This window comes from Zophobas morio, unplaced genomic scaffold (assembly GCF_036711695.1).
Source record: "Zophobas morio isolate AGI-343-1 ecotype UQ-CSIRO unplaced genomic scaffold, CSIRO_AGI_Zmor_V1 ptg000026l, whole genome shotgun sequence".
Classification (NCBI taxonomy): domain Eukaryota; kingdom Metazoa; phylum Arthropoda; class Insecta; order Coleoptera; family Tenebrionidae; genus Zophobas; species Zophobas morio.
Window position 1 is genome coordinate 4,779,783 of NW_026972131.1, and position 15,661 is coordinate 4,795,443.

Below are 15,661 nucleotides of genomic sequence, written 5' to 3' on the forward strand. Positions count from 1 at the left end.
TGGCTGAAAGTTTATATGACGCTATTTAGAGAGCCGATAAGAATGTATAACGATTTCAATTGCATAGTAACTGCAATACTAGCGAGTCCTATATTTGCAAGATTTATTGCTGCGGTCATTTTGCGTATTTTGCCCGAATCTCGCTGGCTATTTCACTGCGGTATATCCAGAAAATAAACACCGTTATATTTTGTCTTTCATTGGGGAGACTTTTGTACCAAACATATTTCATTACTTCCGGAGTAATTTCATAAATGTAGAGGCAATCCAATTGTCGGGAGTTACATAAAATTTTGCAAGAAAATCAATGCGCTATCGAACATTGTTTTTAAGTTAAAAGAAAAAGTGCGATTTTTATTTTTATACAGATGCAAAATGTACATAATAATTTAAAATTGGTATTTTTGTTCATGTTAAATATTATCGTATGAAAACAAAATCTTTCGTTAGAACCTTACAATTTTAATTTTTTGAAATAGATATTTTTGACTAAGGAGAAAACTCATATCTAGTCGTTCGGCTTCAAAAAGTGCGTATTAAGGTTCCAATATTTTGTGAAAAAAAATTGGATTAATGTGATTTTTGACGCTATCACAGTCAGACTACAGACTACAGCAACCACGAACTTCCTTTATCTTCTCAAAATATCTTCACTGTCAACTGTAAAATTAACTTCACCAACAACAAACTCTTCACTTGATGCAGACTGACGTCTCTTAGTGGCGATGGCTCATTCCGGAATAAATATTTTCCCATTCGCCATTCATGTCGTGTTTAGTCGAAGCAAAGTTGACAAACGAGATCCTTTGAATGATATATTTGTCAGAGATAAATATAAACACACAATATTTCAGCCCAAACGCTACATTTTCCGGTCGAACAAACAAAATTTTGAATGTGAACGTTTAATCAATTATATGGGTCAATTCAAATCTACACACTTTCCTGTTACACAATACGATGTGTTTTCTTTGAAAATCTAGTGCACCTAAAAAACTTAGAACTGGAGTAATTAAAACCGGTCAGTTTTGTTCTTTTTTAATACTTCAAGTTAATGAAAGGGTAATAGTGGTTAATATAGTGAAATTTATTGTTTATTAATTCAACTTTTAAGGATGAGATAGTTCCCACAGAAAATCCTCCGCTGCCAACCAATCAATACTGGCTGTGTACCAAAAGACATTTTTATAATAAGAAATGTTTAATATTTTTTTCGAACGTAGTCATCACTGTTTCGGGAGAATAAAGTACAAATTTTGATAATCAAATAAGACACTAATCATCATGTCAAAGCTTCAAAGTAAACGGTATCGTAGTTCTGACGGTTATTCCTGTTATCATTCGGCAAATAAAAATTGTTACTACATAGTTTATATTCCAAAAAAATGAAAATATGTTTTTGTGTAACAAATTTCATTTTTCGGCAATGAGAGGGAAGACGTGACGGATTGGGAGAATTAGGAAGTTCTTGTTGGGTAGTGAATTGTGTCTTCTTCATCTAATACTGTGACTGTAGATTTATACGTCTTTTCCTCAAGCGGTACTATTCAACAGTATACTTAGACGGAAATATTCACTTTGATGAATACTGTACATTCTGCCAAGTTCTAAGTCTTTTATGATGTTATCAATTCCTACTACGCCTTTTCCTCGTTTCCCTCGTGAAAATTTGTTATCTGCCCAAATCTGGTATTGACGTGGTTCGGTAGGTAGTAGCATTAATTTATTATTTGCCTTACAGGCTTAATAAGATTCCCAGTAGGGGTACAAATTAACTTAATCTACATAATACAAATAAATCAATAAAAATAAATAAAATAAATATTCCAGGTTTATATAATAATAATTGTTCTATTCTTTCTGCTTGTCTTAGTTCCCTTATATTCCGTACTTCTTTCGTCCAGTCCACTCCTCTTCCATCCTCGTTTAGCACTTCTTCCCTGCTTTCCTCCGATTCTTTCAATCCTTCACATCCTTCCAGCATATGCTCTATTGTTTCTTCCTCTCTCCAACATATCCTACACCTTCTGTCAGTTTGATCCATCCAAAAATTATTCTCTTTCTCTTCATTTTCACACCTAAATCTCGCCATCATTCTTTTTTCCTTTATACGCTCTCTCTCTTTCTCTCTCTCTGTACTTTGGTACTTCATCCTTTACTATTTATCTATAGGTACTCTACATTATATCTAGAGTCCGATATTCTCGATCTGCGTTCTTGCTTATTTATATCCTTATCTCTTACACTCAGGTCTTCTGTCATTCACTCCCATTTCTCTCATTCTCTCTATTTCTTCACTTGCATATCCCTTTCCTTCATAATACTTGTCTCTTTCGTTCCAAACATGTTTTCCCTCTTTCTTCCTTATTTCTTTCCAACATTCTTGCAATATTTTACAATAACCTCTCTCACTATACTTCTTTTCAAATCCAACCGGCCTTTTACTCGCTTCCGTTCTCATTTTCTCCCCTTTTGTTTCTTCTCTCACTATATACCTATATAATTTCTTTTTTTCTAGTCTACTTGTGTATCTTTGAATTCCGTCGTCATCCCATATTCTTTTTTCTATTTCTTTTCTTTCGTTTCTTCTCTCTTGTTTTTCGTACTCTTGCTCTTTTCCTTTGATTTTTATTTCTAATGGCATGTGGTCTGATTCTACCCTTTCCCGCACTTTGAAACTCTCTATTTCTTCCCACGCCTCTTCGTTGACAATCCTATAGTCTATAATTGATTCTCCCCTAGCCCCTACGTACGTCCATTCTCCTTCTTCATCTCCTTCCTCGTTTCCATTCAAAATTTCCCATCCTATTTCTTCTATTATCTTCCACAATATTTTCCCTTCTTCGTTATTTGCTTTGTCTTTTGATCCTCTTTTCTTTCCCTTTTCTTTATCTATTATTCTTGTCCCCTTATCGCCCAGTTTTGCGTTAAAATCCCCTCCTATAAGTATTTTTTCATCTCCTTTTTCTTTTGTTTCCTTTTCTATGTTTATCTTGGTTTCCTCCATTTTCTTACTATAAACGATTATGATTTCCCACCGATTGTTATCCAGCTGTATTACTTTCTTCATTAGTCCGTTTTTATTATTACTACCTTTTCCAATTCTTGCATATCTTTTCGAATTCCCATTACTATTCCCCCGCTTGCTCTCCCCTTTTTCTTTTCCTTTATCGCCCCTTGACACCTCCACACATATTCTTGTATTAGTGTCTCTTCAAATTTCTTTCAGTTCATGAATATTTTTTTGAAATTTAGTGGGTTTAATTAATGTTTTATTTGACTAGGTCACTTATCTTTTTTAAATCAGAGGCGTACATTCAAATTGCTGTTCTGATGTTATAAAAAAATACATAAATAAAACTTTGTGTATGGCAAAGTGGTACAGTTTTCTATGGTCGCGATTGTACTTTTATCATTTACTCCCTTTATATTTTATAGAAGCTATGTGGTGACAACAGAGTCTTTGTCGATAACCCACGAATAGTGAGAGAAGATTTGGAAAGAAGGTACAGAAGAGATGGATTGGCAGAGGCTCAGTTAATTGTTGGCCTTTCCGGAAACCCGACCTCACACCACTGGATTTTTTTTATGAGGGACAGTAAAAGATAAAGTGTATGAAGACCCTATTTTAAGCGTGGAAGATCTAAAAGAAAAGATTACGGCAGGCCGCCGATCGCTAACACCAGAAGTTCTGGAACGAGTCCGGGGATCTTTTATGAATAGAATAGCTTGTTGCGAAACGAAAAATGAGCAACATTTTCAGTACTTATTACGTTGATCTTTAAGCAATTTTAATTATTTGTTATTTGAGTTATTAAACTCGTAAATCCGGCTTTCTGTTTTATTACCTTTTTTAACAAAGCGACCAACAAATGTTAGTGTGACAATGTTCTAATCAAATGTCAGACATATGGCCATCGTTGACCCGTTTTATAAATTCCTGTTTGAACTGCAAACACAGAGGAAGATGGGGATAAAGTTGTAACTCTGAATACTAATTAACGTTAATGTTATGTCAATACATTACTTTGTTTTTTATTGCATATCTCATAACTTGTAAGACATCAGTGTTTTATGCATTATAAAACACTAGTGTTTTATGTCCCTCATAAGACGCTTTATGTCAGAATTATTATGGCTTTTTAATGAAGTGGATGTGGATATGATGGACATTGTCGTTGACGGGTTTATTTTAAATGTAGGTGAATATGACAACTCCAGCGAAAGCAATACTGATTAGTCCGAGTTGAACAAAGAAGAACATTGAAACTGAAATATCGCGAATGTTCTGTAAAAAAAAATTTACAAAAAAAATTAAGTACTTAATACAATATTTATGAGCAATTTGTAAATTTATATTTTTTGTTAATGTTTAAGTCAACCTCTTGTTCAAATTGTTTGAAACCACTCCTTGATAAAGATTATGGATGGACTAAATATTTACAGAACTAAAACCATATTCATGTGTATGTACAGTATAGATTTTTTTCACAGGACGCAGTAGAACTGAAATTTGTACAGTTATTCCTGTAAAGAGACGAACATAGGCTGAAACATTAAGTGTAAAGTTTGCTGTAACATCTATATAAAAAGCAAATGAACCCAAGCAAATGTTTAGAAAATTAAATTTATAACGACTGTATAAAATATTCACTAAAGCCTTTTGCTTTCTGTTCTTGAAATTCAGCTGTAATATACTTCGCTACACTTTGACTTTGAACGGCTTGTGTATGTATTTAGATGTGTAAACTTACGGTCTCTCTCGTGTTTTTCATTTGCACACTTCCTTTCCACCAGGTTATGGTAGGCTGAGGACGAGAGCCCACAACTTCACAACTAAGTTCGTAAGTGTTATCAGCGGATAATGGCTTATTTTCCCCAAGCAATTTCACCCTCAGAGGTCGGACTGCAACAAGAAAATTAATTAAGAAAAATGTTCACAATCTATACAAAATGTGGACTAAAATTAACACACCAGAAAAAAAAGCAAAAATACGGGACTAAATAAGGTCCTGTGCTTTCTTTATAGAAAGACTACTTGGCGCGCTTTCTTTCAAAAGCATCCTGTATTGTCAATTAGAATTCCGCTGACCACTCACTGGATACACGAAAACGTAAAATTGTCTGTGCAAAGATTTGATATCAACATAATGGTGATCCTTGCTTCTGAAGCAACATTTAAAATGTTCCGCTGCACATTAACTAAAAGAATGGTAAATTTTGACTTTTGTTTTTTATAAACTGGACCATTTAATTTCTTAATTAGTTGAACTTATTATTTTATCAGTATGTTTAAGATAGTTGTTCCAATGTACATCCGGAACTTGATTAAACACATTTTGCCAAGTTGCACTGGTTCTTGGAATGATCTTATCATGATTTCTTTCAACTTCCAACCATGTCATTTCAATAGCATTGAAATGACAGTGGTAAGGTGGCAGCCTCAATACCTAACGCGCATGATGTTGTAAATCTAAATGATATCGTTTTTGGGGTTGTTTGTTAGCCAATAGTCCCCAGATTTGGTCTTTCATGGCCTTGGGTGAATAATCGTATTCCACGGTTGTAACATCCTGTATCCAATATTGTAAGTTTGATTAAAAGATATGTAAATCTCATAATTATTAATGAATTTATTAATGGTGCATTTTTGCAAGCAGATTACATGAAAACGTTTAATTTTCACGCTGTAATGAACGTTTTCCATCACGGTCATTTTTAAAATGTTAGAATATGAAATGATTGTATTTAATTGAAACGCCACTAAAATCAATTTTATCGAAACGCAAGTTTAATAACAGTATATCAAGTCCGACAGGATCACTGTTACACTGTTTATTTGTTGCGCAATCTCATTTTAACAGATATTTAATTGAACTTGTTGAAGTCTGGCTTTCGTAGATTATTCATTAAATTGTAAAACGCCGAATAAATGTAGCGAATCGTTGTAATTAGGCAGCGCAGAGGGATTATTCGGGATTAGTTCGAGATTCAGTTGTTGAATTTCAAATGCAAATATTTAATAAAAACCCAACTCGAGCGTGAAATATCTGACCAGCAAACAAGACTCAAAAAGACCGAGAAACGATCTCTTACGTATTACCAGAAAACACGTAACTTATGTAAACTTCATACCAAATAATATTACAAATTGACGTTCAAACTGGGAAAGTTTTGGACTTGGATAAATGTTAGGGTCAGTTTCAAAACTAACAAAAGCCGAGAAAAAGCGGGGTGTGTGTTTTATGACTTAGTAGGCGGCCAACTTTGGAACTTTTCATATTTCCTATAAAAAATATCTATTGGCAATGATTTGTGTGGCTTGAAATAGCTCGAACAGACAGTCAAGTACTCAGGAAACGTTTACGTTGTTATATGCATTCATGGAGTTCCAAAAAGGAAAGGTTTTATTTGTGGATGGCTGAAATCGACCGACTGCATAATGCGCAAGAAACGGATTTCTCTAGTGGATGCACATATTTAATTCGAGTAAAAAGCATTATCTCTACACAATATCACATGGTTTTTGACGCAAAAGTAAATTACATGGATGCAGAAGCATTCAGACGTATAATCCCCCGGCTGTATTTTCCGTCCACTACTTCGAAACAATGATATTGACTATCTTTTGTGCGTATAATTTCAAAAATATCCCGCGATATCGATTTCTCGCGAGCGTGAATTGGAAAATAATACAAAGGGCTTTGTTAGACTAGTCATTAATTTTTTTTTCATTAATATCGTTGCAGCATCTGGCATTTGTTGTACGTAATGGGCGTGTATTTTCAAAAGTTACGTCCTGCGTAGAAAACCAATTGCACCATATACAGACAAAATTACAAAAACTGTTTCGATTGTTAACGTTCTAAAGGCCGTTTACGACACATTTTTAACTCGGATTATTCTAAAGTCAAATCCGCACTTGTTTCATTTAATCTACAAATATTTTTTATGATATAATAAACTAAATGTTATGTATTTAGTTTACGATAATTTTAGTTGGTCAAACCGTTTCATAAATTCCTTCTGAAGCTGTACATTTGGCAGCTCATATTAGGCAAGTCACATTACATTAGTCGAGTCATGATTAAATTAGCGACTCTCAAGCAAGCTCACATTTTATGCAAATCACTTAATTCGCTGTAATAGTTTAAATAAATCGTACAAATAAAACTTCATCCGGCTTTAAAGCTAGATTTTGTGACAAGCCGACAAGGGTGAAATCTAGTTAAATGCGAATACACAAAACTGCATGTTAATGAACTAAAGCGAACAAGACACAGAGAAAATTTCAATCGTAACGCGCACTTCGTGTTCGTATTAGCAATATGCAGAACTTAACATGAGGTTTTCGTAGTCATCTATTTAGCTGAACGAGTAATTACTTTAGTGTGTCTCTGTAGGATGCAGTGGGATGTACAGAAGTTGAATTTTATTAACAATGCTATGTGTCATATTGTGCAAACTCAACAAATGGTTAACAATAAAATTTGTCAAGTGAAAAGTCGATGTTTGGTGGTTTTGTTCCAACAATATAACTTCCACTGGAGATCTGAAATTAACTATTAGTTCAAAGTTTCACCAACAGTCCACAACCCTTGAAACAATGTAATCAATTTACCTGGTTTCCGTTTGATTATATTTATTACACACCGCATTGATACGAAATTCTGTTTTAATTTGTGTGTTTGTACATTAGCAGTTATCTGCTTTCTTTGTTAAACGGATGTACGTGGTAATTCAGCCTTAAAAGCGTGTCCCTTTCTAATAACCACCACAATATGCATTCTCCGCTGAATTATTGATCCAAAATTTAATTTAAAAAATGTCACGAGTCCAACTAAATTTCTTTTTACTTCCCGAGCGTAAGCCAAGGTAATAGGGTCTACACGACCAATGGCTACTTTCATGTTTTCTCGACGTTTTATCACTCCTAAAATAAGTTGCGTTTCGGTCTGTCTGTCGTCTGTTAGTGTCAGTTTTTATTAGACAAAAATAATGATATCCAGATTAAAAAAAATCAAAACTATATAATAACATTTTTTAAGGTTATAAGCAGCGTGATAAACTATTTATCAAAATGTATTTGTTTATGGCCTCTCGAAAAAATTAGATCGTCGTCTTACAATTCTACCGAATAAATGTTCCTTAAATTTGATAAAATAGCATGTGTGATTTATGAATCCGTTTTGGGTTTTTACCCTTGACAATGAAAATTTTTGAGGAAAAAATGAAAATTGTAATACGACATTTAACAATTTAACTTTGAAATTGCAAAACCGAATGTTGTGAAATCTTGCAAATGTTTTTATGATATTGTAAACATGGTAAATCGTCAATACAAATTTGTCCGTTTATGCCCCTCCTTCCCCTCGTAAAAAGTGATGGCGCCATATTACAATTTTTTTCTTTCGAATTACACACATCTAAGTCGAAGTTAAACATGTACTGATAAATTAATTGAGAATATCTATATTTTTCCTCTATGTTATCTGGTTTAAGGATATTTCATATTGTCCATATTTGTGCGATGATGTTAACAATAGAGTTCAAAGAATCGAAATATATATCGCAAAATTTAGGTATGTTATTAAATTCATTACATATCATGACTATAGGCGAATTACATAATACGATTGGTCTTGACGAGAATGGATGCGGGGAACTAAATAGTTGACTTTGTTTAGCAACATTTCACAATCAATCCTATTGTTTACTGAATAAGTTAAAAATTTCATCGCAATTATTCGCCGCAGTTGAAGAAGCATAAACTCAAATCGTTGTAACAGTGCTGCATGATCATAACCCCTCTCAGGGTATATACCATCGACAGTGAACCATAGAAACTTCAAAAATTTTCGTCGGACAGCTTCGAAGTTGTTAATATGCACTTGATATATTGGATACCAAATAATTGAACCATATTCTAACTTCTAATAAGTGCATAGAGAGTTTTAATATTATAAAAATCCTTACAATTTCTGTACACAAATCCATACACTTTATATGCTTTAGCAAAAATATCATTAATGTGATCCACAAAGGTAAATTTTGAAACAAAATGGATTCCTAAATCTCTGGTCTTATTTTTCCGTTGTAAAATGAATCCTTCGATGTTGTAAGAAAAAGTAATAGGGGTATTCTTTCTTGTAAAAGACATAACGAAGCATTTATCCTTGTTAAGTGTTAGATTATTCAGTTTACACCAATCAAGTAAACGATTAAGATTGTATTGAAGAATATCACAGTCTGTTTCACTATGAACTTCAATAAACAGTTTAAGATCGTCAGAAAAAATCAATTTTTCACAGGTAATTTCATTAACAATGTCATTAATAAATATTATGAATAATAAGGGTCTTAAATTGGACCCCTGTGGGATACCAGAAGTCGGAGAGATGGATTTAGAGCGAAAATTACGATATATAACAACTTGCTGCCTGTTCATTAGATATGATTATCTAGTAATATGTAATGGCCAATTTTATCAAATGCTTTACAAAAATCCGTATAAATTGTATCCACTTAACCACGATTATCAATGGATTCAGAAACGAATTGTGAAAAATATGGAAGATTAGGTACAGTAGATCTTTTTCAACAAATCCATATTGATAAGGAGTAATAAATGGTTTAACAGTAGAATAAACTCCTTTATACAATAACGATTCAAATATTTTAGCAAAGTTGCACAACAGACTAATAGGTCTCTAATTCTCAACATAGGTCACATCTCCTGATTTAAATACCGGACAGATGTTAGATGTTTTCCAAATATGAGGTATTGAACACTGTTTTAAAATGCAGTTGAATATTTTTGAAAGTGAGGTCACTAAAATATTTGCACAATCCAAAAGTAAAAAACTAGCAATACCATCAGGGCCTGCCGTAAAAGAATTTTTAGAAGATTTTAAAGCTAAAAGAATATCGTTATCTGGAAAGGAATCACAAGAAACAAAAAGCTGGGGAGCTAGTTCAAGATTCGTTGATGGGCAGCTGCTGGGATCAGATTCAGAGTAAAAACTCTTGAAATAATCAGCGAAAGCATTGACTATCATATCAGGAGAAGATAATTTCGTGTTATTGTAACGCAACATACCCGGAATTCTAGTATCATTTTTTTTTGCTTTGAAAAAAGGACCAAAACTTTTTTGGGTCATCTGTAATCTTGGTTTCGATCTCAGCAATATAGTTCCCATAAGAATTCTCTATAAGAGATTTACAATTAGACCGATAAGATTTGAACAAATTATATAAATAATTAGATTTGTATTTTTTATATAACATATGAATCTTATCTTTAGTTTTTAAAGCTCTTTGTAGAATAACGAACAAATCTGATCAACATTAGAGTAAGAGTCGAGAATGTTCCAATCACAGGACGTTAGTTTTTCATATAGCAGGGGATAATTAGCTTTTTTGAAATTGTATTGTTCAGTGGCATTATTAAGAGGAAAGACCTTAGGGGTTTGATCGTTGTGGTTAACTTTTATTAAAAGGGGTGGATCAATTTTATTGACAAGAGAAGAATCAGCAGGTTCAACAAGGCAATTAAGATTAGAAAAGACTAAATCTAGGATTCTTTGGTGAGCATTGTGTACAGAATTGAGCTGAGAAAGATTATTAAATGCTTGAAAATTGTTAAGGATGATACTTTGATGATCGGAGTCATTAGCATTAGCAGTAAATACTGCAGCATTAAAATCCCCAAAGATTAATATCTTATCACTTTTCATGAATTGATAGGTACTGTTTATGTCAAAGAATAACTCAAAGTCATGCATAGATGAAGGTGAGGTTACATTGACTGCAAGAATGATAATACTTTGACCTTTGTGAATAATTTTCACACCTACAACATTAATATTCGGAACAATATTGTTAACATTTGAAAGATCCAAACCAATAGATTGAATTGTGTCACGAACACCAATCAAAACTCCTCCACCACGGGAAACATTTATAATTTGAAAGTCTCTGACCTGCCTGTAAACTACAAAGTCATTAGGAAAAAGTTCACTATCCATTCTGTCTAGCCATGTTTCAGTAATTGCTACAACTTCAATATTCGTATTGATAAGGAAAAAAAAATTTGTTTAGTAAAAACCTTAGTGGTTTGTGCTCTTGTCTTTTCACGGTTTTAAGTGGTAAAAAGTGGGAAATTTTCCTAGAATTTTGGAAGGTGGTTGATGATTGTGTATCTCATGAACTAAGATTGATGCGGTTAAACTGAGTGAGTTTTGAGATTCTGGGGATATTTGATGACTTCTTCTTTTTTGTGTAAGTCTACCTACACGATAAAAATTATCGCTCCTATTTCAATTAGTTTTGTACACACATCCATAAGAGTGTGGCTTACAAATTGTTTCCTCTAATTTTTCCCTTCCGTGGTCCAGTTTGTATGTCTTATTGTTAGTCACCACGACGGACCGCGTAGGTGCGAAGAATTGTATTCTTGTTTATCCCGTTTATTTTATTCTTTTTTATAATGACTGTCATCTGTATGAACTGTGAGGGTCCTGTTACACCCACAACACCCTACACTAAGTGTGGAACATGCAAGAAACATTCACATGTTAAATGTTTAAAACTTAGTGAGAACGAAATTGCCGAAATTATTAATAAAAGATCTCCATGCATATGTTCTAAATGTTGTTCTGCTTCTAGTTCTGCTAATGTGATATCCGCTGAATTAATTGAAGACATTATCAAGAAACAATTAACTATTATGAAACAAGAGATTAAAGCAACTATAGATGATCACTTTAAGAATATGAATGAACGACTAACAGAGGTAGAAAATAAGGTTTGTACAATTCAAGAGGAATGGAATGTATTTAAAATATCAGTACCAAATACAGTCCAAAACACTACTGGTGCTGCTGGTGATATAAATGTTATTATCTCGGAAATGAAGGATCGGAAACGTTGTACTTCTAATGTTTTAATTTATAATATTCCTGAATCTGCAGCATCGTCAATTCAACAAAAAATTGATGATGATATTAATCGAGTTATGGATATATTGTCTCCGTTAGGGTCATTCCCTAAACCCAAAAAAGTTATTCGTATTGGCTCTTACAAACCTAACAGCATTCGTCCTTTAAAGATTGTTTGTAATAATGAAGAGGTGGCTAAAGAAATTCTTCGCTCTAATAAAAACAATTCCAATCGAAATAATCATTTTTGTCCTGATCTGACCAGGGTTCAACGTGATTTTAACAAATCTGTTTTGAACGATTTTAGAGATAGGTTGTCCAAAGGTGAATCCGATCTAACTGTTAAGTATAAAAACAATCTGGCATATATTACTAGTAAAAGAACTTCCCGTAACAATCTTCCAAAAAATTAATTAATTTTTATTATCAAAATGTAGGCGGTATTAGGACTAAGTTAAAAGATTTTTCGTTGAGCGTCAGTTCTTGTGTTTATGATGTTCTTGTTATTACAGAATCATGGGTGTGCAGTAGTATTTCTAATGGTGAATTGTGTTTAAATAATTACAACATTTTCGTACAGATCGTGATGTTGAACTTACAGCTAAATATCGTGGTGGTGAAGTGTTAATAACAGTAAAAAAAGATTTGGATTCTTACATTGTTCTAAGGGGTCAGTCGGTTGAAAGTATGTTTGTACACTTAAAATATAATGACTTAGACCTGATTGTTGGGGGAGTGTATATTCCACCTGATTCTGCCTTAAATATTTAGGAGGAGTTTTGCTCTGATTTAGAATCAATTTTTGAACGGTTTCCAGATTCTTCATATATTATCTGTGGTGGTTTCAATTTGCCGAATTTTGTTAAGGACGGTAATCAAATTTATCAATCATCTGTATCGCAGGAGTTGCATAATGTTGTCAGCACGACTTGCTCATTTTTAAATCTAAAACAAGTAAATACAATTCCTAACAGTAGAAATGTATTTCTAGACCTTATTTTTTCAAACATTAGCAATATTGAAATTTCTTCCGACTTAGATCCTATTTTTCCCGAAAGTATTCATCATGTTCCTTGCTCTTGGAGCATTTTTTCTGTTAATATGCCGTCATTACGTTCGGAAAGTCGTATTTATGATTTTGCTAATGGAAACTATACGCTTTTAAATGACTTTTATGCTTCCATATGTTGGGATTCTTATTTGGTGGGCAACGATTTAGATGAAATGGTTGCACTTTTCTATGATATAATATTTGCTGGCTTTGAGAAATGCATTCCATATAAAATTGTTAAACATAATGTGCGCAATTACCCTGTATGGTATAACAAAGAACTTGAAGATCTTTATTGGAAGAAAAAATTAGCACATTTAAGTTATAAAAGTTATGGCAGACTCCATGATTATTTATTTTTAAATCTTTGAGATCTAGATGATGATTTAAGTGTTAATCTATACGCTTCGTATGTCGCAAGGGTTAATGCGTCCATCTTAAATGATCCAAAGTTTTTTTGGAAATTCATTCGAGATAAAAAGAAAAGTGATGCTAGTATACCTTCTAAAATGATACTTGATCAGCAATCTGGAAACGGTGGAGATGAGATACTTAACCTGATGACCAAAGCAATTTTGTTTGTAATATAGATTCATCACATCAAGTTAATGATATCGGTTTTAATGTTACTGTTTCAGATATTTTTAATTTTACATGGAACTTAAAGTCGTCATGTAATCCTGGTCCCGCTGGGGTGCCAAGCGTAGTTTTAAAGAACTGTATCTATTCTATTTGTTCTCCTTTATTGATATTATTTAAAACATCATTAAACCAAGGTATTTTTCCTAAACTATGGAAGAATAGTTACATCATTCCTATTTTTAAATCGGGACAACATGATAAAATTAAAAACTACAAGGGCGTATGTAATCAGTCCGCAATTCCTAAATTGCTGGATTCACTAGTATCAAGTCAATTTCAATGGGCATCGTCGCAGATCATTTCTTGTCAACAGCATGGTTTTTATCCTAAGAGATCCGCAATGTCTAATTTGGTAGAATATCAGTCATTTCTAAACGATGCATTATTTAACCGTAGCCAGGTAGATATTATTTATACGGACTTTGCGAAGGCATTTGATCGTGTCAATCATCGGTTACTGATTATAAAACTTCAAAAACTGGGTTTTAAAGATTTGACAGTGAAGTGGTTATCTTCATTTCTTTATGATAGATGGCAACAGGTTCGTATTAATAATTTTATTTCAGATTCGTTTTGGGCTTCGTCTGGTGTTCCTCAAGGTTCACATTGTGGGCCAGTTCTTTTTACACTATTAATTAATGATTTGACATGGTGTTTTCAATATTGCAATTATTTGTTGTATGCGGATGACTTGAAATTATTTGCAATGATATGGATGTGGATAAATAGTATAGTTGGTGTGATGAAAACTGGCTTCCTTTAAATATTAAGAAGTGCCATATAATTTTACACATTAATTTTGATTATTATATGGACAATGATTTAATATCTCGTGTTTCGGAAATTAAAAATTTGGGAGTCATTTTCGATACAACCCTTTCATTTAAGAATGATTATTCACATATTGTCAACAAAGCAATGAATATGTGGGGTCTCATCTGGCGTAATTGTAAGGAACTGTCTTGTGTGTCTTTAAAAACACTTTATTTTGCCTTAGTTCGATCGCACTTTGATTACTGTTCTCAGCTTTGGAACCCTATTTACAAAGTGGACATCGACTATTTAGAGAAAATTCAAAAAAAATTCCTCCGCGTTTTGGAATTTAAAGTTGGACATACTCATGTCAAGGGTGAATACGGGTGGCTCATGTTTACTTTTGATATCCAGTCGTTTGTCTCTCGTAGGAAAATTTCTGATGCCTGTTTTATACATGGCATAATTAACGGACTTATAGACTGTCCGAATTTGTTATCTAAGCTTTCGTTCTGTGTTCCTGCAGTGAGTAGCCGTGTGACAAGGAGCAAGACCATTTTCAGAATTACGACAACAACAACAAATTTTGCTCAAAATCACCCTCTAATCAGAATGATGAATTCTATTAATAAAATTTCTAGCCATAGTCAAATATCAATCTTTGATTCGAAAAGATTAAAGTTTAAAATTGATGTTAGAAATTATTTTAGTTTGTAGTTGCTTTTTATATATAAGTTTAATTTTTAGTTACATTAGATTAAGTTACGTTGCAGTACTTCCACCAAGGAATTTAAGTTATTTTTATTTTTATTTAATTAATGTATAGTTTTCTGTGAATTTTTGGTATAATTTTAAGTTTGTAAAATGAAGTTTTTCGTTAATAAATAAATAAAATAATAAATAAATAAAAATAAAGTATTTAAACAGATGTTATTGTAGAAATCCTTAATCTTAGTACGCAACCCTCAGGCATTTTGATAAAAACAACAAAGAGGAGATTTATTATTTTGATAATGTGGCTTAAATCAGTTTTATCTTAGCAGGTACTAGCCCCGCCCACCCGCCCTCTCTTTTCTTAGAAAGTATCTCATTTGCCAAATCATTCTTATTTGTAGACAGATACTAGCCCCGCCCTCCCACCCTCTCTGTTTTTAGAAAGTATGTCATTTGCCAAAATCGGTCGTATTTTAGCAAGTACTAGCGCCGCCCACCTTCGCTCTATTTTCTTAGCGGGTAACCCCGCCCACCCACCCTCTCTTTTTTTAGAAGGTATCGC

The 15,661-nt window shown here is 33.1% G+C and overlaps 1 protein-coding gene across 7 annotated transcripts in view; it reads right to left on the minus strand.

The window, feature by feature from the left end:
- The window catches only part of LOC135136030 (hemicentin-2-like), a 587,972-nt gene that overhangs the window by 55,395 nt on the left and 516,916 nt on the right, over window positions 1-15,661 (minus strand). For all 7 annotated transcript variants that reach the window (XM_064065161.1, XM_064065158.1, XM_064065160.1 and 4 more), the window contains exon 6: window positions 4,755-4,906. In XM_064065161.1, coding sequence (XP_063921231.1) covers window positions 4,755-4,906 — 152 coding nt within the window. The remainder of the gene's footprint in view (window positions 1-4,754; window positions 4,907-15,661) is intronic.